The 23936-nt window shown below is 33.0% G+C and overlaps 1 protein-coding gene across 1 annotated transcript; it reads right to left on the bottom strand.

The window, feature by feature from the left end:
* Positions 1 to 12620: 12620 nt before the first annotated feature.
* On the bottom strand, positions 12621 to 21644 carry LOC133670139 (uncharacterized). The gene is made up of 11 exons (XM_062090625.1): positions 21485 to 21644; positions 19873 to 20520; positions 18668 to 18845; positions 18335 to 18563; positions 18014 to 18153; positions 17467 to 17753; positions 17109 to 17321; positions 16520 to 17011; positions 15082 to 15741; positions 13388 to 13912; positions 12621 to 12985 (listed from the first exon to the last, which is right to left on the bottom strand). Exons 2-11 carry the CDS (start codon positions 20146 to 20148, stop codon positions 12761 to 12763), a joined length of 3225 nt encoding a protein of 1074 aa, XP_061946609.1. The 5' UTR covers positions 20149 to 20520; positions 21485 to 21644; the 3' UTR covers positions 12621 to 12760.
* Between the last annotated feature and the right edge of the window lie 2292 nt (positions 21645 to 23936).

The following is a 23936-nucleotide window of genomic DNA, read 5'->3' as shown; positions in this document are numbered from 1 at the left end:
TCAAAAGCTAATCCTAGCTCATTCCATTGAAAATAAAGAACACTGCACTTCTATTTTAGAGAATCATTATATATATATTGAATTCATCTCATAGTGATCTTGTTGTTTTTTCTTTACACAATTAATGGAGATAGATAAACTCTTAGCAAGTTAGGAGATAAAAAAAAATGAAAAAGAAATATTAGGTTCCATAGTAGTTATATTGTTTTTTTTTTACAAGTAATTATAATGTTAGTAATAATTAATAGAAAATATGTACTTTATCTTATATAGTTGAAATGAATAATTAATACGCTTAGAAGTGCAAATTATTTTTTGAAGGAAATATTGTCGCATAATTCATTAAAATTGCTGTATGTATATAGTAGAATTTAATATACAAACATGATGTGATAGTTCCTTTACTTTTCCCTGTTTCCTTTGTTCGTAATGCATAGGCACACTAACAAGAAATCTTTTCATTGTAATCATCTAATTAATTATACAGTAACCAAAAAAAAAAAGGTTTCGATATATAACATAATATAATCCCCTCCCTGGCATTTTAGCAGATCAAATCAGTCATGTCTTGTCCCATAATTAAAGAGCATAGCACTGTATTTTCTAATCAAAATATCACCTCAAGATCACCACTTTGAATAAATTATATGTTCATGACAAAATCGGTTCTGTATATGTGCGATGTGATTAGTAGCAGAAAAACAACAAAAATGCTAAATCATATGTGTAGAAAACGAGTCTCCATATGCCCTAAAACAAGATTTTGTCGTCGTAACTATATGATAGTGCAACGTAAATTATTTTGCAGATGATGGAAACAAACTGAGCATTAAAGATAATGAAACAAGCAATAATTGCAGATAAATCTGTTGAAAATGAATTAAATTAATTGTCACATAATATTTTACAGCAAAAATATAGATACGGCCCCTTGTTTTAGCCATAATATATCGCTCCCTTGCACTAAATCTTCTTATTAATCATAATTCATAAGATCTGATCACATTCATCAAAAAAAGAAAAAAGAAAAATTATATATATATGGCCACATGTAATAAACGTATCTGTGAGTGTATTCATATGCAAGGACATACTGATCATATATATATAGCCTGTATGTGTGCATGTATATAAACCCAGATGATGTAGGGATATGCTTTCCAGGGACACGCTAAGGGGTTTATGTTTATGAGATCCATGCATAACTCGGTGAAACAGACCAAGAATCAAAGATTTTTAGCAGGGGTACAGGTGTTGAAGAGTAAAAACACCAAGAAGCAAATTAAACTTGATAATAATTAAAAAAATAAAAAACAACCTTGATACAAAGTTCCAAACAGGAAATTAAGGAGAGAGGTGTGTGTGTGTGTGTGTATATATATATATATTCATATGTACTTGACATTATATATATGTTTTTAATAAATTAAAGCATCATTCGTACATGTCTTGTATTGTTTGTCTGCGAATCTTTTTGTCACCTGGAGAATTCTCTAGGTTGGAGAGGAAAGAGCTGGAGAGAAGAAACAAGTTGTACGTGCTTTATAAAATTAAAATCATGGAATCGATCTACTATTTTCTGGGTATTTCTGATCAAATTCATAGTCTCGTAGTAACAGGTCAAATATTGGAAAGCTCAAGTCAAGGAATATCAAAGGATCGATCTCAGTAGCCATACGAATATTGAAGTACATGGTGATGAGATCGAAATCAAAGAATGATTGATAAGTCAGACCAGAAAATGCAAGAAATAATCTACTTCAAATTCCACAAGTAGATCAGAACTATGTTGTTTCAGAAGATGAGATTGGATCAGGAGCACATACCTTATAATTAGGGTCTTGTAATCAGCCAAAGGAAAGGTTCGGTGTAAGGAATGAAGCCTGGTCCGAGATCAGTTCATGATGTTTACCAAATATAGTAACTTGCAAGAAAAAACCTAAGAATTAACAGGAAGTAGGGATATGATTAAAAATTTAAAAGCTAGCTAGCACACATGAGATGGATCTTGAATCAAACTCTATCGCTAGCGCTCACTCTATATTGAAGCCAAAATCTGAACACAAGGGCTAGCTCGTAGCTGCTGTGTATAAACTCAATACATAGCGAAACCTAGCAGTAACATGGACTCAATGAACTGGAGAGACAAGGATCTTGGATCAAACTTCATTCCAAACACCCCTTTTCCTTCTTTCAAGGATCCTCTATATCTGAGTCATGATTCAACAATCAAAACACAGCAAGGCTAGCTGCAAGGTACTCAGGTTCTCAATATTATCACTCTCTTCATACTTACACGCTAGCACACAAGACCACACACTAAGGAAGTAGATGGAGGTAAGAGAAAAGATAACGAAGACATAAATGTGGAAAAGCACATGATAGACAGGTCATTTGGAGAATAAAATAATGGAAAGGCTGGTAGGTTTTGGAGGGATGATGTTGTCTTCTTGTAGGGAGCTTTTTATTAGAAAAGAAAGAGAGTGACTCTAGAGGCTTTTACAGGCTATCTCTGTGGAAAAAAAGAGCTTTATCACTGAAATAACGAGGACCCAAAGAGAAGCATGAGGGAGGGGACATGGACCTCCACAATCCCCCTATTTATTTTATTATTGTTATATTATAGTTAATTTTTGGTGGTCTTCCAAGCAAAGCCATACGTAACAACAAGGTAGATATCTCCATCATGCACCAAAAAGGATCACCACCGCCCATACCAAAGCATGATATCTGCACTTGCTCTTTGCTTTATCATAAAGATATGTATGTAGCAAAAAAAAATTAGGAAATCTATGAAGATACGAAACATAAACATTTTCGATTACGAGAGAGATCAAATTAATGGGTAGTATTAAACACACAAATCATGGCAAAAAGCATTGCTAGTCAGGAATACACACAAACACACGTAATCGATTGTACCATGATTGATTTCTTTCAATTTATTTAAGTTAATTTGTGCGTGAAGTGTTGTAACTACCACACTGATGTTTCTTGTCCCACCACTAAAAAATGAATAAAGAATAGTAAGAACCATCTCGGTTAAAACCTTGACTTATCTTAGATTCTTCGATCAAACACCGATCAAGATGTATTGGTTATTCCGGCACCATTTTGTTCTGCATTGAAGTAGGGTCGATTTTAAAATATTTTCTTACTTTCTTGGTATTCTAGTGTTCAAACAAAGGCCAAAAGGTGAAGATTGAAGGCTAAAATTCGAGTTTGTTTATCTAATGCTTTCAATTTTGAGTTACATAGCAAGAAAAATAGATTTTTAAGTGTAGTTTTATGGGTTTTTTCCTCAAAAATAAATAATATATAATGGCTTTAGTTATGATGATTATATTATGACTAATATATATTTTACGAAAGGGAGCTGCTAAATTAATTTAGCAAAATAAAAATGAAGAAATCATTTTAAAAGGTGAGATAATGGAAATAACTAGCTAACATGGTTAGTAATGATTTTAGCAACTCCCTTTATGAATTGATTATACAAAAAACATAAACATTAACATGTTAACCAGGACTGTCATGGTCATATCCTATGTAGAATAATTTGGGTTTCCATATGTTGCCAGAGAGCTACAAGTTTGATCATATATGTTCGTGCACGCAATCATTAATAAACACATCTTCACGCAAACTTTATCAAATGTAATTTGATCAAGCAAGTTTAAAGAAATTTTATTTAAGATGATTCAAGATCTGGTGAGGCCACATTCAAATCAAGAGGGTCTGGCCCCTAAATGAGAGAGAGAGAGAGATAAAAAGTGTAAAATATCATCTTTTAGGATTTAAATTTATAACCGCATGGTTATTAAGACTTTAATATCATATTAAAAAACTAATTCATTCCAAAAACTTATGTTTTTAAGTAAGATCTCAAGATATAATTTATATTATTCTCTAATACATCCTTTCAAATAATTTAGTTGAATTGGTTCTTTGACATAATATTAGAGCCTTGATGATCAAGTGATCACGAGTTCAAATCTTACCATCCTTATTTATTTAATAAAAATGAAACACAAGGTAATGTGAGCATGTGCAAATTTTAAACCCAAAGGGCTTTTACTTGAGGGGATGTATTAGAGAATAATATAAATCACATCTTGAAACCTCAAATAATAGTTTAAACTTTTGGATTAAATTGATTCTTTAACAATAATATTACGTTATCCACTTTTCCATTTTGTTATGATTTATAGCTTTCTTTTTTAAATGAAAAGGTCGTCATTCACAAATGTGAATAAATATTATTCACATGTATTATTTAAAAATAATAATAAAATAAATATTTTTATCTTTCTTTGCTTCATCCTATTTTACTATTAAATAATAATTTATATGATTGAAAAAACTTATAATTACACCACCATTAGGATCTTAGTTGATACAGGCTAGCCTACCAACACAAAGGATCTACTAGATGTATCAATTGAGCCAATTACAAGGTCAAGAATAAAAAAGTTAAATGAGAAACTGAATGAGCTTATTCAATATATTTGAGGGAAAGCTGACTTCAAGGAGGCTACAATACATATGGGATAACCTATAATCAACCTAATTCAAGTGCAAGAAATGCTCATTCTTCCATAATATAGGCTTAGGGTTGGCATCATGATGGCTATCTTGTTTGAACAATTAATCATAACATTACAAGGATATTTTGATAGAATATTTTGGGAGTTTCTATATTCTATAAAGATAATAAGGGGCATGAGCTATTACAAATATTTTCATACTTATTTAGGAGGTTAAAGTCGGTTTTAAGATGATTTTTTCTAATACATAGCTTTACACTAACAAGTATAATTTTTTTATCTAACCACTGAAACAAGTTGAAATTTTATCATAATTTTCAGAGATCTTTTTTTATATATGGTTAAAATTTCAGGTCAATAAGATATTAATAAGGTCTTTAAATAAAATACAGAAGCTACTATGCAGAATTTGTATTAGTTTCCTTGTTGATTTAGGATTTTTTTATATTATATTTAGAACACCCTTATTATTTTTCTAGAATTGTTTAAGACATTTTTTATCAATTATAAATAGATTTATTTAGCTTGTATTTAAGTTTCTTTTATAAACTTTGATTTCATAATAATATTGCTTGTGTATGAGAGGTATATTTTCGCATTTCTAAGTTCTTTAAAAAGCTGATTTGACTTATTGAATAACAATTGTCTTCGTGATATCTTCCTTTTACTTTCTGTTTATGAATTGGTATTTGTTGGGTAAGGGTTTATTTTAATAGTGTTTGTATGTGGTTCAGATAATCTAAGTATCACATTTCTATAAAACATGATTCTTTGGCTTTCTAGAATTTATCTTTCTTGGGTATAGATTACGTGACCACGTGATTAAATCACTAGTCTTTTTTAATAAGATTTGAGGATGTTAGTCATATATACTTTTAGATATATGACACTTATCAAATCTTTCATAAATTAGTAGTAGCATATACCTACAAATAGCCCTTAACTCATTTGGTAACTTTTCAATATTCATGTTCTTGATAATTTCTCACTCTAATCTTATCATTTGTATCACTGTATTTTTTTTTTCTAATATTGTTTCACTCCCTCTACATCATCTTTTGGATAATTCTTTTTTTAGGCAACTTCATGTAATCATCATTCTTGTTTACAATACTTCTCACACCCCTATATGCCACATCATCCTCACTCATTAAAATTGCATATCTTCCTCTCAACTCTCTCTCTCTCTCTCTAGCATAAATTAGTTTATTAGCCTATTTTACATGTGGTTCGGATAAAAAAAGATTTACATATGAAAAAAAAAATCCAGGTCATAAGAAACTACATGATATTATTATTAAATCTGACCTAATGTGTTAATTTTGAAATCTTCAAACTTGACTCATTGTTTAATCAAGGTTAAAATTAATACATGTGAGAATTGTCTTGACATGATCTAGTTAAATTGACATATTCAAATATAACTCAAATGATCGGTAAAAAAAAGAATTTGCTTAAAAAAACTCAAGATGACTTTTTTATTTTAATATTAAGACGATAGCATATTAGATCGACCTGAGCTTCATTGTCTAACCTACTAAACTAGCGACCGAGATCATGAACTCTACTGGGTTTAACAACTTTGGTTTTTTAAAAAATTATTTTTTACTTAAAGATATGATAACAAAAGTAGACACTTACTAAATTAAACATTAATCAAATATCAAGAAATTTGTTTGAGATTACGATAACCTCATAGAAAGCAAACCGAAACAAATTATGAAGACCAATTTAAAATCAACCAAATATTAAAGGATGAAATTGAAAAGAAAAAAAAAGGTAAAAAGGATTCAATCAAAAGAAAAAAAAAACTAGAAGATGAAATTTAAAAAATAAAAGAAAAGGGAAAAAAAGGGCTCGACCTAACGGTTCAACCTTAAAACCTTTTGACTTAACTCTTTGCCTAACCCGGGTTTAAAATTAACTCGCGTAGAATTTACTCCAAAATGACCCGGTCAACTTGGTAGGTTCAACAGAAACCTAGATGACTAGTAAAAAGCGTGGTTTGGTTTTTAAATTTTTTTCAAAATAACATCTTTTTTTTAATATTAAGATGATAACATATTAGATTGACCTGGGCTTTGTAGCTTAACATGTCAAACTCATAATCTAGATCATTGACTCCACATGATTTAACAACTATGTTTTTTTGAAGTATTTTTTACTTAATGATATGATAACAAAAATATACTCCGATAAAATTAAGCATTAACAAAATGTTGAGATGTTTGTTTGAGGTTGTGCTAACCTTATAAAAAAATAATAAATTACGAAGATCAATTCAAAATCAATATAATATTGAATAATGAAATTAAAAAACAATATATAGCTAAAACAAATCCAATAAAAAAGCAAAAAATGATGAAATATATAAAAATTATTTTATGAGAATAGGATATTATATGATTCTCAAGATTAAAGAAAAAAAACACTATCTTTAAAGTTTGTTCTTAAGTGCAAAGAGTGTTTAAGTTTTCTTACTATAATTTTTGCACTACTTTATAAAATAGCCTAAGTATGTGTCATGACGATTATGATCCTTTCAATTCATATTGGAAAAGACCTTAGAATGATCATACATGTTATTGAATATGTTAGATAGAAGAACCTTAAGAAAAATCAAGTTTTAGCTATATATATATATATATATATATATTGACACCACTTTATAATGATAGCCTATTTACGACCCGAATAAGGAATTAGTCTCAATGCATAAAAGTTGGCACCAAGATAACCAAAATATTTCTAAGTCTTAAATGAGACATTTTTATATAGAAATAATTTTCTAAATTCTTCGTCGCATCATCCCCTCAAAGTGCCTTCTTTTTGTATTTTGCTTTCTATCAAATACTCGGCCTTCTCTTACCCAGAAGGGTCCACTACATTTCCAATCTATCCTTTCTTTTCTCTATTACTAAGGCATATGTATTCTTTCAGCATGCAAAAGCAAAAGAGTGCAAGATCTCGATATTGTTCGCATGATTTTTTGACTGCTCCTGTCTTCCCCTTTGGGCCAACGGACATGAACATCTATGGCTGCTATCTGTGCTTGGCAAGTAGTCCTTCTCGATGGGTCCTGCACATTTTCTCTCCTGTTGGAGACATGCATGATTGTTTTAGGTCCACCAGCAGTTTGCTTGGCGCATATCTGTTAGGGGCTTGAGAATATCAGCCTTTAACATTCTTCATTAGCCATAAGAGCTTTTGATAAAATCTTTTCGTTTTTGTCCGTGTTCCTGTGGTTTGGACTCTTCTCAATGTTCTTGGGGTTTATCATTACACGTTCTTCTTTTCCTCTAGAATTGGGTGTTTCATAATCAATTGGAACTAGAACAAAAGCTATCCAGGATTGCAGAGTAAAATTATTATTTTACCCTCAACAATTGAAACTATACAACTTGCTTCCATAGATAAAATTATCTATTTCACGGTATTCCTTTGTCATTATAAAATTGAATAGGGTAGAATGATTTTTAAATCTTTTTATTTGTGCAATGTAATGTCTAAATACATTTAAAAGTTAAATTTGATTAACTATTTGGGAGGGGAATTTTTGGTTTTTTATCTTTTTCAGGTCAGTTTAATTACTAATGTACCCTTAAAAACAAAAAAAAATTATAACTTAGGTCAAGGGGTTTTTTGTTCTTTTAGTTATGGTTTTTTTATTAATATCATGTAAGGTCTAGAGCACTTAGCTCTTTTAATAATTAAAAACAAAAAAAAATGAGAAAACTTATTGGTGTATGGGAGGCGTCTGCACCTTTTATGTGACATGTGTGACGCCTCTCGGTGTCCAAAAGGAAGCAATCATCGTCTCTGTCGATGGTGCACGTGGAGGCGGGTTTATAGGGGTAGCGCGCGTATGATGTCTTGCGGTGGTTGGGTTTTTTTCTTCCCCATCTTTTCTCTCTCTTTCTCTTAGGAAACATGTCAACTCAGCCAAAATTAAGAGTTGTCCTCTATTTTCTTTTTATTTTAATTGTGACCCTTATTCTTTTGATTTCTCTTTATTTTTATTGAATTCTTTTTTTATTATTAATTCATCTCTTATCATTTGATTTAATTTAATTTTTATGTTAGATTAGGCCTTTATTATTTTAATTTTTTTTCTTGGTTCCTTTTTTTAAAATTATTTTTTTATTTTATCCTTCAATGTCTTATTTTTTTTAATTGGGTTTCGTTAGTTTTTTTAGTACAATGATCTCAGTCTTATAATCTAGGTTATTGGTATGGAACTTTAACCCGGATTGATTAATATCTTATTTTCACTGATTTTATTTTTTATTTCATCATTCAACATTGGGTTTATTGAAAATTAAGCTTTTTTTTTCTTTGACGATAACCCAGCCTCACAGTTCGAGTGACACATTTTTCATGCTAGCTCTAATTGGTTCAAGACTTTTAAATCATTTTATTTTTATTATTTTTATGTCAAGTTTGTCCCTCATTCTTTTAATTTTTTTAATTTTCAGCCTTCAGCATTGAATTGTTGAGAATTGGGCTTCGTTACTTTTTTTATGCGGTCATCCCCGTCTCATGACCCGGGTCACGGGTATAAGATGTTAGCCAAGGTTGACATCGACCTTCTTTTTTAATCATTTTTTACACCTATTTTCTTTCTTGATTTTAGTTTTCGACTTTGAATTTATTAAATATTGAGTTTATTTATTTATTTTTCTATATGTTTTCTATGAGAATGTCCCGGCCTCACAATCCCTATCATAAATTTGCTATGCTAACTCGGATTAAATTGAAGCTTTTTTCCATTTTCCATTTTCTTTTCATCTTCTTCCTTTAGCATTATGGTCTATAAATGGATTCATGGAATTTTTGTTTGCTTTAAAACAAGCTGGCAACACTTTAATATCTTCTTTTTTTGTTACGAAAGAAATCAACTCGGCTTGTGGCGATGCACGGGCCACCTATGTAGTAAACAACCATGGGATGCATGTGGCAGTAGTTCACCACCTATATTATGCAGTGCCTATCAAATATTTGATTTGCCTCAGCTTTTTATCGATTTTTACCATCATATAGAAAAATTAATAGATCTTCTAAGTAACAACTATCACACTCCTAAATAATTTCTTCATCGTAACCCAACTAAGTTATGGTTGAAGATTCAAAGAAATATCCACCTTTAATGAAGATATATACAGGGATAGAGGATTTCATGGATTGGCTTAATAATTATGATAGAATGATGGAGTATGCGATATTGTTAAGGGAAAAGATGAGGCGATTGGTGGAGATTAGATGGAGAGGAATAGCTTTTTCCACACTAAAAACAAATCCAAGATATTTTGTTAACAAAAGATGTCTGTTCAAAGTTGCTTCATAAATATGAAGTAATTATTGAAGAATAGACTTATTTCACTGCTAGCTGAGTGGCCAAAGACCATTATTAAAGTTAATTTGCAATCTAAAGAAGAAAATAGAGAGATACGGGCAATATTTGCCACTTTTCTAATAAAGGAGAGCCAAAGCAAGATCTCTTTCCATGGTAACGTCCTAGCCGAGCAGGTGACTGAACTTCATAAAGAATATGGAGTCCAAATCTTGGAATGAATGACAACTTCCAAGAAGATTGTGCCATGGCCAGTGATCGATCGTTTATGAAATGGAAAATAATCCAAGGTGAACCTGAGATTTCTGCATTTATTTCCACGAGCACTACAAAACCACAAAATATAGATTTCAATAGATAATAGATAAACAATCCATGAAGATATATAATAAGTTCAGTGACAAGGACAAATCCCTGCAAGAGAGATTTTGATTGATCTTGGGGAGACCCTACCCTGCTAACCCCATCTCTGGTAGGTTAGGCAAGGTTATGGTTGGCAAAGTGAAGCCTACCCAAAACTCTAACATGTTTTTGTATATCTTAGTACATAATGTTTCTTTACTTGTTTGCGGTTTGATTCATAATATTTTTTTTATTGTTGTGATATGTTGATATTAAAAATAATTTATTTTTTAATAATCTCTAACCCCATTATATAAAAACAAAACCAAGTTAATTAGCTCCATTTCAAGAAACTGGGAGTCTTTCAGACACTACATAAAGGAAGTTAAAGAAGAAGAGAAACCTCCTTCCTCAACCAAGACCCATCAATCATACAACCTATAAAAACTCGCATGGTTCATGATCGTCCAAGTCACCTCATCCCATCAAATCCCCTTCAAAAATGGAGGAAAAGAAAAGATATGGCGTTCAAAAAATAAAAAAATAAAAAAGGAAATCATACATCTTGGCACTCCTCTATAATTGAAGGAATAAAGACATATAGCACCAAGGGAAAAAAGGTCACAGGACAAGAGGTTCAATAGGGTTATAAAAAATAGCACTTGATATGATGACACTGCTCCTCCCGATTTATCAGTCTAGCACTACTAATTATTCACCATCCATGCCAGGGTAAATCTTGCTTTTAATCAAGAATATTTCATGCATGTACCATAGGTAATTCCTATATCATTGCTCATGCATGTGTCATGGGTAATTACTATATCATTCCATGTGTTACATACGGAGCATATTGAATTTTTTAAAAAAAAAAATATTCAGAGATACGGCTAATATTTTTTTTTAATATCAAGTGAGAATTGACTGACTTGACAGGTTCAAAATAAACCATACTGAACTGTAAAAATATAATTTAACTCAAAGAAATTTAAGACGATATCTTTTTTTGTTATATTGAGATGACAACTTATTAAATCAACTTAGATCAACTCAAGTTAACATGTTCAATCTGCGATCGACCTGAATATTGAGATCATAATAATCTCATAAAAAGTAAATCAAAATATGAAGCAGTTTTCAATTATCTTGATGTTAAAAGATAAAATTGAAAAAAAATCAATTAAAAAATAAAAGACCAAATAATATGATTTAAGTCAATCCGAGTTAACTTGTCAAACCTACAGCCCTAGTCATTAGATCGAGATAGCCTTATAGAAATATAATTGAAAAAATATATAAAACTAAATTCTTGGTAAATTCAATATTGAAGAATAAAATAAAATAATTTAAAAAAACTTAAAAAAACTCAAGTCAACTCAAGTTAATCTGTCAAACTCTCAAATTAGATCATAAGACCAGGATAATGTTATAGAAAATAAATTAAAATAAACTATAAAGCTAAATTTCTAATAAACCTGAAATTAAATGATAAAATTAAAAAAATAAAATATTTTATAAAATTAAATAATATTTTGTAAATCAAAATAAATGATGAAGTTACATTCCAAATAAATTTAATATTAAATAATAAAATTAAAATTTAAAAAAAAAAAAACAGCACTGTTTTAACAAATAATGTTCTGTAAAGAGATGAACAGTAAATTCACCTTCTAATTAATAATTTAATGGTGCTGAATGATTTTACCACGCCGTTGACCCTTTATTAGCTGCTGCGGATTCTCTGATTTTCAAAGTCAAAGAATTGGAGCTCACGCCTACGGTTTCGAGTATATGCCACTTTATCATCAAGAAATTGGAAACCTCGCATAAATATAGCTCTAGGACTAGGATTCTATATTTATTTTTACTTTTTATTTCTAGTCCTTCTATAATTAACTGACATGTAATCATCGTACCCCCACAACCTTTGGTTGAGAAAAAGAAACGGTATTTTCGACCAAAAGTATTTGTAATAAGATTTTTATTCACGCATGAACCAATAACGTTACAAACAACTTGAAAGATCTCCTTAATTTCTTAAAAAATCATGAATACCATATTCTAAAAGGTTTGCAGGTCCAGGATGAGCCTTGTACGATGCACACTAATAGATTTTAGGACAAAATCTAATTCATTATGAAGATAAATACAGTGTAGTGTTTAAGCATTGATATTCCAATAACCAAACAAAAGAGTGATACAGCTTTGGTCCAGGTTGCTCACAGTTTGAGATGATGATTATTTTGCTGATGAACACCAGCCCTTCGTTCACATCTTATTACAATGAACAATTGATTTTGTTATTCAAAATTATCTCTTGTTGAAAAAGAATGAAGAGGCATCTGAGAATTTATTCATCTAGGTCCTTAAGATAGAAGAGATGAAAACTACTCTAAAAACTAGAACAACAGAATGTACAATGTAACCTCTGTACAGTGAAATCAGGCAGTGCATTTAACTGAAAACAAGAGCAACGAAGCGCCCATGTTGCCAAGTACTGAAGTTAAATCATACAGCCATCTTAAGATGGGTTCTTGACAATCTTAACACTACTGTAGAAGCGCTTCAGGTCCTTCATAGCCTTTTCCTCGATCTGAATCGAACGGATCGATGAGGGAGTGTCAACCTCAGGTTTGAACCAGCGGTTCATTCCTGGAGAATCTGATGGCGAGCCCTGACCCGTGGAAACTGAGAATCCATGTGTTCTCATCTTTGGACTATGGGATATACTTTGATGTCGCTTTCCCTGTCATGAGATAAGCAAAAAAAGAATAAGATCACTAAGGTATAATAAAAATGCAGACTTGAACTTCAGAAAAGAAATTGAAATAAAAATAGAAAGGAGGCTTGAAAATTCAATCTAGACATTCTTCCAACATAAAGCATGGATTGTGTTTTCCAGAAATGAAATGACTTTGTCCACAGAATAAATTGGACTTTGTCCACAGAATAAATTGGCGACCTCAATACATAATCTTGTCATTCACAATATATTAGCCTGCATCATTAAGAATATGATGATGTATCTTGTTACATTCTTGTAACGCAGAGCAATTATATGCTCATATAATAAATTATCATGTACAGAAAAGGACAGCAATTCAATTAAAAAACATGGAAAGACACAGCAAGGTATGAAATTGTATACCTGCTGCATTTGGATGTCTCTAAGTGATGGTCGAGAAAGAAGTGGAGGAGTCCCGGAAGCCCATGAGGGTGTGTTTATTTCTGCATCAGATGCCTGTGATGCTGGTACTGACACCAGAGGAATTGGTTTGGAAGGCATAAGTGAGCTCAACAAAACTTTTCCATCACTTCTATCAAAATGATCTTCCACCTGATCTTTGTTCCTAGTTGGTATATTCAATTTGGTTTTGCTCTGTTCATCCTGTATTTGACGAAGTGAAGCAGATTCCTTTGAAACCTTAGCCCCACCCCATGCAGGACCCTCACTTCTGGGTGTTGGTGGAGGGGGAGCAGCATCTTTGGGGACCTCATCCAGGGCACCACTCAAGAACATGGAAAGCCCACCCTTGCGGTTCTTTTTCTTGGATACTGCTGGAGATGAAATCTTATTTTTTGGCAAGTCTGAACCTGATTTCTTCTGAACAAAGAATCCGATCTCTTTAGAAGTTTGGTTCACCACACTACCACCAAACGTGGTCTCTTCCTCCTAATAAACATTAACTTGAACAATTCAGTAAATGTAACTAGTTATTCAAGAAAATCCGAGGCTAACTTTACAACCCCTTTCGCTCCAATGAAAGAACCAAAGAGCCTTGGACTACATTATGGGGGTTAGCTAGCCTTCCCCCAATTCCTAAACTCCCCACTCCACCCCTTCCAAGGTCCTGAAAGCTCCTAGTAGAAATCCCAAGTCTTAACCACTGAGGTGTCCAATCGGAGGCTTGGTTAACACAAGGACAGTTAACTAAATTAAGAAAAAAACTAATTAATGAGAACCTCCTCCTCCTAGAATATGCGATCAGCCTAGGGAGTTAAATAGATATTACAACAGTTATCCTAACAGTATTTTTAAACAACCACGCAGATTAAGATTGGGATATTGTAAAGGCAGTTGCCACCAATCATGCGAATTATAGGTGGAATCAAAACCAGCACCTGCTACTCGGTTAAAGCTTGACACCTTACAATACTGAGATGAAAATTCAGCAAATGCACTGGATTCACAGAGAAAATAATGAGATCTTTTAGCCTAATTTAAACAAATCTCAAAAAGGACATGGATGATTTAAACTTGTGCAGGGCCAAAAACTGAATTCCCCCAAGTGACTCTCTGACAGAAGATACATCATGCAACTAGTGGTGCGTGCCCTTGTTGGTTTTGGACTGAGATTTCCAACCAGTTCCGAAATTGTCAAATTGTTAGCTTACTAGGATATGGAGCACATTCTGCATCCATCTATATGCTTGCTGGATCAGGCAGGTTAGCAGGCCAGCATGTTGGGCAGATAGGAATGAGTATTCCTGAATTAGAAATAAATCTTGGTCTGTTGAATGGCTAAAAATAAAGGGACATTGTTTAATATTAATCAGCCAGTTATCCTGAAATACTTGAAACTTTGAACCCCTTAATTGACACAGTATGTTGGTTATTTCATAACTACTAAGTGACCCTACTTCCCTCCTCTTGATTGAGTGGGTCAGGGACAGTATAGTTGGGTGGGGCAGATAGGTGGGTTGATGAACACCCCTGGTTAAAAGCAGCCTTTAGTAACCATACTTAAATCTAAAAATTTAATAAATAACGCATCAGCAATGGTGCATTAAAAATTTTCATGATAGTAAAAGGAGTTCACATAGAAAAATTAGAAACCTAACCTTATTTGTGGGAAATTGCAAGACCTCAACATCCATGAAATTCTTTACAGAACTGGATTCTGCATCAGTGCTAGTAAAAGCAGATGGCATTTCCCTTTGTTCTGGCTGTTGTTTGCTCTTTCTTCTTTGTTTTCTTGATACCTCAGATTTTTTGCTCCCCTTCTCATCTGGTGATACTGAAGATGATGCTTTTACCAGTGCTGTTTCAACTGGAGCACCAAGTTCAGCCAGTGAACTTTCAAGAATTGATCTTGTCTGAAGTTTTGCAATTTGTTGATCGTCAAGAATATGCCCCTTAGATTGCTTTGTCTCAAGCATCTCAATCTGCTGCAACTTCTTTCGTAAAGCCCGAACTTGTTTGGAAATAGGATCATCTTTGGGTTGTAGGAAGGAATTTAATTGTTGATCTATTACACTCCTTGGGGTGGATTTGTCACTGTAATTGTCACGAGTCCTTGAAACCTCGCTTTCACCATCTTCCTCAATATTGATAATGACAGGAAGAGTAGCTGTTGGAGTTGGAAGACTACGATAGCTCCAAGGTTCAGATGACCTTTGGTCTAACAGATTTTCAAGATTAGCAAGAATTTCAGGTGAGGCACTACCAAAAGCATGTGATGAGACTGTTAAAATATAATCAAGGTTGTGAATGGCAATATCCTGCAGAAAATAGATACAGGGAATTTAGTCAAACATCAGAGATCCATTCACGATTGTCAACAAGAAAATAGCAATACATACTTGCATAAAGATGGAGATCCTATTCAGAGCAGATAAATAGATAAATGTGTGCTATACAATACATAATACATACAGAAAGAGAATGTAAACAGGATCTTTAAGTTAAGAATTGATCTAACCACCGCTATATTTACCATCAGAATGAGATTAACCAAACAAGAAGCATGACAAGTGGGATGAAAGAATAACCAATAATGCATTAGGATAAACTATTTACTAGGAATTTTTACCAATATAAGAATCCTTAGAAAGCCAGCAAAACTAGACCTTGCTTCATTCAACCATTTACCACCTAATACATGAGGCCTCAGGGGGTGACTAGTCAGTCAAAAGAGTTCCAAGGAGAAAACATAGTTTTTGGTTCAAACCTAGTTTCAAAAAAGACAAAGAAAAGCTCTAGGATGACCCTAGAGAAATAGCCAAGCAACCTTCAATAGAATAAAGCACTGCTGTGCAGTAGATCAGATTTATTTCACAAAAAAATGAACATTTTCCGCATGCGAGAGGGGGGGGGGGTCCAATCATGTTTTTTGCCTGTCATAGCAATTGATAAGCAACAAATGCCGAGCCTTGAGTCACTTGACATATTGAAGCATGTAGAACTAAAAGACTGGAATCACATTTAATCTAGGTACAGGTTGAAGCTCATTGTGTAAGGTTCGAGAATCATTGCAAAGACCATGGCCGTAAAACATACCTCACAATGCTTCCTCAGATCTTCTGCTCCAAGTGAATCGGCAATTTCAAGCATTTGTATGACATTTCGTGGCTCAACCAGACTTTCTGCAGCTGCTTTTTCACAAAGAGCTTTTAAGCTTGGTATGGACTTTTGGCCAGAATCATCCTTCTCTACAACGGATGACATATGATTAGACTCTGCATCATTAAACATACAATCTTCTTCAAGCTCCTCTATTTCATCCCTAACTTGCACCATCTGTGTTTGAGGACTCTTGTCATCACTGGATGGATAGATAGGGTGATAGAGGGAACCAACAATCAATAAATGTGTTTCCCCAACTGAAACTGACGTGGCCTTTTTCACACCATGTAATCGAGTGACAGCTGGTGGCTCATCCTTTCCCTTTTTTCCATCCCACATGTAAACATCGCCTGTAGCTGTAACTACAGCAGCCCAATACTTTCCTGTGGAAATGCTAACGATATTGTTTCCACACAATGAATACAGCTGTAAAACATAGGGAGAGAATAAGAGATGATATTTCATTTCTGAGTTCTGAAATGAGTTAAAAATCATTAGACACCAAGTCTTTTAAAACTAAAACCTGTTGGCATCGAAGATCAGGATCTGCAGATGCCCAATAAAATAATGTGCCATCATCTGTTAGAGCCAAGCTATGCACCATCCCAGCAGCAATAGCAGCCACATGAAGTCGTTCCAAGCGATGAGATTTCCAAGGGGTATTCCCACTTTTCTTTAAATTTCTAGCAATCACAACACGTCTTGGTGTAACCAGTCGGTGACCCCAAGTATAAACCTGCCATACAAGAATATTTACAATTAAACAATGATATGTTATTTGTGAATCCTAAGTGACAATAAAAATGATGTGCTGTTGCCTCCAGTTAAGAATTGCAAACCAAAATGCACATAAGAAATGATCCAATTCAACTCAAAGCTACCTCTCCACCAGCCCCCAATACAATAGTGTGGTATTTTGCCACTGAAACTCCTGTCAAAACTTTGCCTTTCAAGTACTCGACAGCTCTTGGAGTGTAATTGGATGCTGAGTTAGAGGTTCCATACCCAAGTTGACCCTCTCTATTGCAACCCCAAGTGAAAACTTCACCGGAATCAGACACTACAGCAGTGTGTTTGTTTGCTGCAGCAACAGCAACAATCCTTGACCTAAGGGAACTTACCCTACGAGGAGTGGGTTGAGTGTCCACAGTGTACCCAAGCTGACCCTCTGGAGAAAATAAGATCATAAAGATAAATACTTCAGAGTGAAAAAACAGCAAAATGCCATAAGAAAAATACCATTTTTCCTCATTCACTAATTTGAATACTTAAAACCAAAACCCAATCAACTAAGGTTTGATAATTTAAAATATTCCCCATCCATTCCATTACATAAAGGGTAAGTATGTGATTTAGAATTAAACGGTTCCACAGAGTTGGGAGTTGAAATCAGATATCAGTTGCCTAGAAAAATCAAATAATTATTACCTCTATTGGAACCCCAGGTAAAAACTTCCCCACCCTCCGTAGCAAGAACAGTGTGGTGTTTAGCAGCTGCAATTGCCTTCACCCGGCGGGATCCTAAACCAGAAGTCACCTGACGGGGAGTGATAACTGCAGCTTGGCCACTGAAAACAATAAAATAAAATGCACCTGATTGTTGATTCACATAAGTTCACATAAATCACAATAAGCTGAAAGAACAAAACAGGAAAAGATGATGTCATTTGCACAAGTTCAACCATTATTATTATTATTATTATTATTATTATGCCTGTGGATATCAAAGTCAAATTCTTAACACTATACCTGTGGATATCAAATTCAGGATGCCCAAGGCGGCCCCCTCTTCCAAATCCCCATGTGTAGACTTCTCCACTGGCACTAACTGCTGCACTATGAAACTTAGCAGCAGAGACTAATTTAACAAAAGAGCCATGAAGTGCATCAACTTTACAAGGTAGCTTTTGTATGTGAGTATTTCCAGTTCCAAGTTGATAATTGGCACCACTTCCCCAACTAAACACCTCGGTAGCCACTGAAGAAAAATGATAGTTCAAGGTTATATACAAACAAAGTGACATAGAATTTGCAGGAACAGTAAGACCCTCATCAACCATGCTTGAAATAGATGCAGCTTACCTGAATTATAACCATCTCTGATGACCTGCAATACAGGGCCAGACAGGAGATCGACTGGTGTACGGGACTTACAGTCCTCCAATGTAGTGGAAGCACCAGACTGAAGGAGGATACTTGCAACTGCAAGATGACCAAAATGCAAAGCCCTGTGAAGGCTACTCCATCCTGATTCTCCATCCTGAATATATTTAATGTTAAGAGTTGTACAAGGTGTTAAATATAATATCAGCAATAAAATATTGGCATCATACACATACTGTACCAGTATTCTACTATTTGGAAGCAACGCTGCTGAATGGTCCACAATTTCGAACGCATCTCATTCATAGAATTTAGAAGTATTTGAAAAAAAGGGACCTATAAACAATATAATGCAGAGTACTGAAACATGCATCTATTGGAAACAAAAGCTTAAGGACAGCTTTACCTCATCTTCCAAAGTATTTAAACAAAATTAAGTATTAGTTTCTGCAAGTAACCATGCAAGTCAGGTTTGTTACACTGTCATATAATGGAAAGAATGAAGAATGTGATGTGACAAGAACAGAATGAAGTGGAACAGGAGTTGTCATATTAAGCATTGACCCATTGATATCACATGCCCCTCCACAAACAAATTATGTTTACTATCGTGGTTCCATGAAGAGAGTTGCTTTAGACCAACAAATGGCAATAAGTTCCTTTACAAAATATCAATAATGACTTCCACATTGAACTTCATAAGAATGCACACGAACTAGTTTCCTTCTTTAGTCTCTAGAATTTATCATCATCTTTCACCTTTCATCAATACTTACTCACTCCTAGTTAAATCTGCCTTGCCACTCAATATAAACTCAATTGTCTTGCATCCTAATCTCCATTTCATGTCTGGATTGAATAAAATGATCTGAAGCACACCACATCAAGTAAAGCTCAACAAAGTACATCACATCAAGTAAAGCTCAACACTCATTTGCAACAACTCCACCCATATACATGCCTTATTATCATCAAGGGTCAAATAGTAATGGACTTCCAAATAACTGCAGAGCTTTCAAATGACCAATATATTATGTGGAACACAAGCACACACATCGAAAATTTAGAACAAAAATAAGAAAAAGGGAAGACGGTGGGAAGTTACAATCTATCACCATAAAAAAAAAAAAAGCTTATGATTTGAAATTAATCAAATAAACAGAGGGATAAAAGAGGTATCACACCCTAGCATCAGGGTCAGCGCCAGCTACAAGAAGCCTCTTAACAATAGGAATGTGGTTTCTCCAAGTTGCAATATGAAGAGGAGTCAGGCCAAACACATTTCTTGCATTAATATTTCCTCCATTCTTCTTATGCAGTGCCAATGCCAAATCCACATCAGCCAATGATCCTTCTCGCACGACATGCCACAGATCCTTCTGTGAACCACCAGATGAAAATTTCTGAGCAGCTGTTTGCAAATTATATTTTTGTCCTTGTGGTGAAACCAGGACCTCCATTGTCAAATGACCTAAACAATTCTTCTTAACTCACAGAAATTTATTGCTTGTAGCTCAGGGCTTCCAAATGCAGCTTAACATTAAATCTGTTTTGCCCAATTAATGTCAAGAGCCAGATCCGAAGTCCCTTATAACAAGTTACCACCTGACAAACAAAGCACCTGGCCCATGGAATAGAATCTTTCTAGTCCATGCTAACTGATTTTCCAGTTTAAGAATCAAGAGCATCAAAAAGAGATTTCCATCTAAATACAAACTTGAATTAAAAAACTGCTAAACCACTAAAATCATCACCATCAGTAGCATGAACACAAAGCAGTTCCAGCAGCCATTCACAAACGCCCATCAACACGCATCAAGCTCAATAGGACACTGCATTACCGAATTTCTCTGTCAGTAAAATATGCATCCTATGGTAAATAATTAACTACTGAAGTGAATTGGACAGGATAGGACACAAAGATTTGTACATTAAGCAAAAGATAATGAAAGAGAATCTGAAAAAGTGAGGGGACAATTTTTTTCACTTTTATTGGAAGAAAAAGACGAGGGTGGACCCTCTGGGCACAATCCATAGTTAGAAAAGGAAGACAAAACTGCTAAATGAGGCAATTCATTGTAAGATTTTAATGCGATGCCAAGTGTCATAATGAAGATCCATCACTGGAAAAAAGTTAAAAAACAAGGAAAAGAAAAACCTCCACTTTTATCATCTAATAAAAACTATGAGCATGAACACTAACGAGATTGCTCAAGTAATATTAAAAAAGAAATACAAAAATCAAATATGAATCCCAAAAAAAGGCACAGAAATGATTGATCACATTTTACAAATCCAAAATATCGAAAAAACCGATTAACTAAACTCATTCTGAAACTGAATCTTATGGAATAAGACCGCACATTGTGCAAGAATGACACATTTCTAAGACAAGATTCTTCTCTTACCAACAACCAGGCTGAAAATGTACAGTAACAGGAAAAATAAACAATTCCAAGGCCAAATCACTACTCTTATTTAGAATCCAATCAACAAAAAAAAAAATACCTTGATAACACATCATAGATGTTAACAATCAAAACCACTACATCAAACACTTAGATCCATTCAAACATGCAGTATTAATCATTACCAATCATAAAAATCAAAACCCACCTAGCAAAGTTTCAATCTTTAACATAAAACAAGTCAAAAACCAATGACCCATTATGATTTACCATCTCCAAAAAAAAAAAAAAACCGAGAAATCAAAAACTCAAAACAAAGAAAAGCTGACAAGAATTGGAGCGAAATGAACAGAACCCATTAAAAACTATAAATTTAAATCATCATCACCTTAGAATTGCAGCTTGATAAGAAAAAAACAAAAAAACGCTTGGCGAATATGAAAGAGAGAAACCAAAACGAAGTAAAGATTATATATGAGGTGTTTGGTTTCTGTAAAGAACAAGAGAATCGAACCACAGAATATACCCAACAAGGCCATGCTCGGCATTTAACAGAAAGAAGAACCGGGCATTTAAAGGGAAGGGCATCGTGGGAATTTAACTAGGTATAGTGACGAAAATGTCCTTGTACTTTTCAGAGATTGACGTCGTTGGATCTTGGTGTTCGGTTTCGGTGGTTGTAGTCTTTGAACACGTTGGTTTAAAAAAAGTACGTGTATGGGTGTTTTTCTGATTGCCACGTGGCACATGTTTAAGCAGCCAAAAAGTCAGGAAAGATAATCTAACAACAGAGAGAGGGTTGGGTTGTTGATTCATATAAAAAATTTTCTATTTCCAGTATTTTTTTTTCAGTTTTTTTAATAAAGAATTAAAATATTTTTTGTTGAAAATAAAGATAATTTTTTTCATAAAAAAATAAAAAATACTTCATGATTATAACTAGTTTTTCAAAAAAAATCAAAACCATAGTTTATGAAGGTCATCTTAAATTTTGTATTTGTTATAATTTAATTATAGAATATTTATTTTATTTTATTGAAATTAAAAATAATCATAAAAAATTATATTCTCAACTGAAAAATATCTTTATAATAGACTTATTATAAAAATTAAATTTATAATACTAACTAAAAATAAAAACATAAAAAATAATAATTTTAATACTTTACATTATAAAAAGCTACAGAAACAAATTGATGTATTTGTGTCTTATTTTAATTTGAAAAATAGTAGGAAATTTGTAAATAAAGTCCATAAAGAATCTCTAAAATTTGTTTTCCAAACTAAATAAAAAGTTAAGAAATTAGTTTTCTAGTTTTATCAATAAAAAATATTGCATTTCAACATAAAGTTTCATTTTTTTTATTTTCTTAACCTCTTTTTGAACAATCATTTAGTATTTTCCCAAAATTTATCGTGTTTTTACTGATAACTTGTTAATTACCTTATATTTATAGGTAACTTTTTTATTGGATAATAAAGTTATTCTCAAACTAGCTTGACGTATAATTAAATTAAATTAATTTTCATATGATTTTAAAAATATATTAATGATGTTTTTAGAAGAATTAAATGATTTTTTTAGATGCTAGTATTAAATATCAAACATTAAAATTTAAGAAAAAAAGAAAACTCGTTAACCATTAACTCAATCCCTCAAAGTCCTCCATAATAATTTGTTACTGGCTTGATAAATAGGCTTGATTAATAATTTGTTAGTAATTATTTATTGGATAAAAAATTTATATTTTTATTTATTATTCATTTCGGAAATCAATGTGTATAAATCATGTACTATTATTTATTATTTAATAAAAATAAAATAGTTAATATATATATAAAATCAAAGTTTATTGGAATCTGACTATTTATACAAAATTTCAAAAACCTAGTGAGAATAGATAACCTTATAAGTATAGATGAATACTACTAAATGATGTAAATCTCATTTATGAATAGTGATGTGATAGTAACTTGCAGCCTGTTTTTTATATTATCTTTTTAAATTAAGAAATATTTTTTAGAATAACTTTTATTTCAGCTTTTTTTATATCTGATTTTTTAAAAAACAAAAAAATTATAAATAGTAATAAAATTATAATTGAGGATTTTATAAAAAAATATTAATAATTTGAAAATTCTAAACGTTTTAAAAAACAAGATGTTCAATTTAAAAAAAAAAAAAAATTATAAATGGTGGGCTTGGAGGCAGGCATGCGCACCTGATCCTTCTTTAATTATTTTTTTATTTCATCCACCCTTTATTTAAAAAAAAAAATCAAAATTCATGCGCCTCCTAGCTCTCAAAGACCCAGCCACGAGGTTGTCCCATGCGCTATCCAACTCAACCATGGCAAAGAATTGTTACTAACCGACTTCAATAATTTACTAAGAACTATAATGACTTCTAGTATTTTCAATGTGTTAGGATAATCTGATTAATGAATTACCATAATGTTTTTTTTTTTTTGATTTACATGGGGTGTCCGGGCCAGCTTGCGCGCACCACGACTATTCTCCACGGCCCGCTGGACATCCTGCAAGTCCAGGAGCAGGTAAGGCACTGTGGGAGTAACAGGCGTTCACATAGAGGATCGAACCCGGGACGGGGACAGAACAAGTCACACGATTAACCACAGCAGCTATACCCTCAAGTGCACCATAATGTTTTCTAATTCGTCTAGTAGAGAGAGTAACGGGTTTGAACAGCATAGTCAAATGGCTGCTACCTCTTTTCCCCTTGCAGATTCCGTTTCCAGACAAGAAAGTTAAACTTGCAAGTAATCTCCACTCAAAGCTTGAAATTACAGGGAAGACCACATGATCCATGCACAAAAAGT

The sequence above is a fragment of the Populus nigra genome, chromosome 12, assembly GCF_951802175.1.
Source record: "Populus nigra chromosome 12, ddPopNigr1.1, whole genome shotgun sequence".
NCBI lineage: Eukaryota > Viridiplantae > Streptophyta > Magnoliopsida > Malpighiales > Salicaceae > Populus > Populus nigra.
Note: the sequence above shows the minus strand (reverse complement) of the source record. Positions and strands in the feature narration are given on the sequence as shown.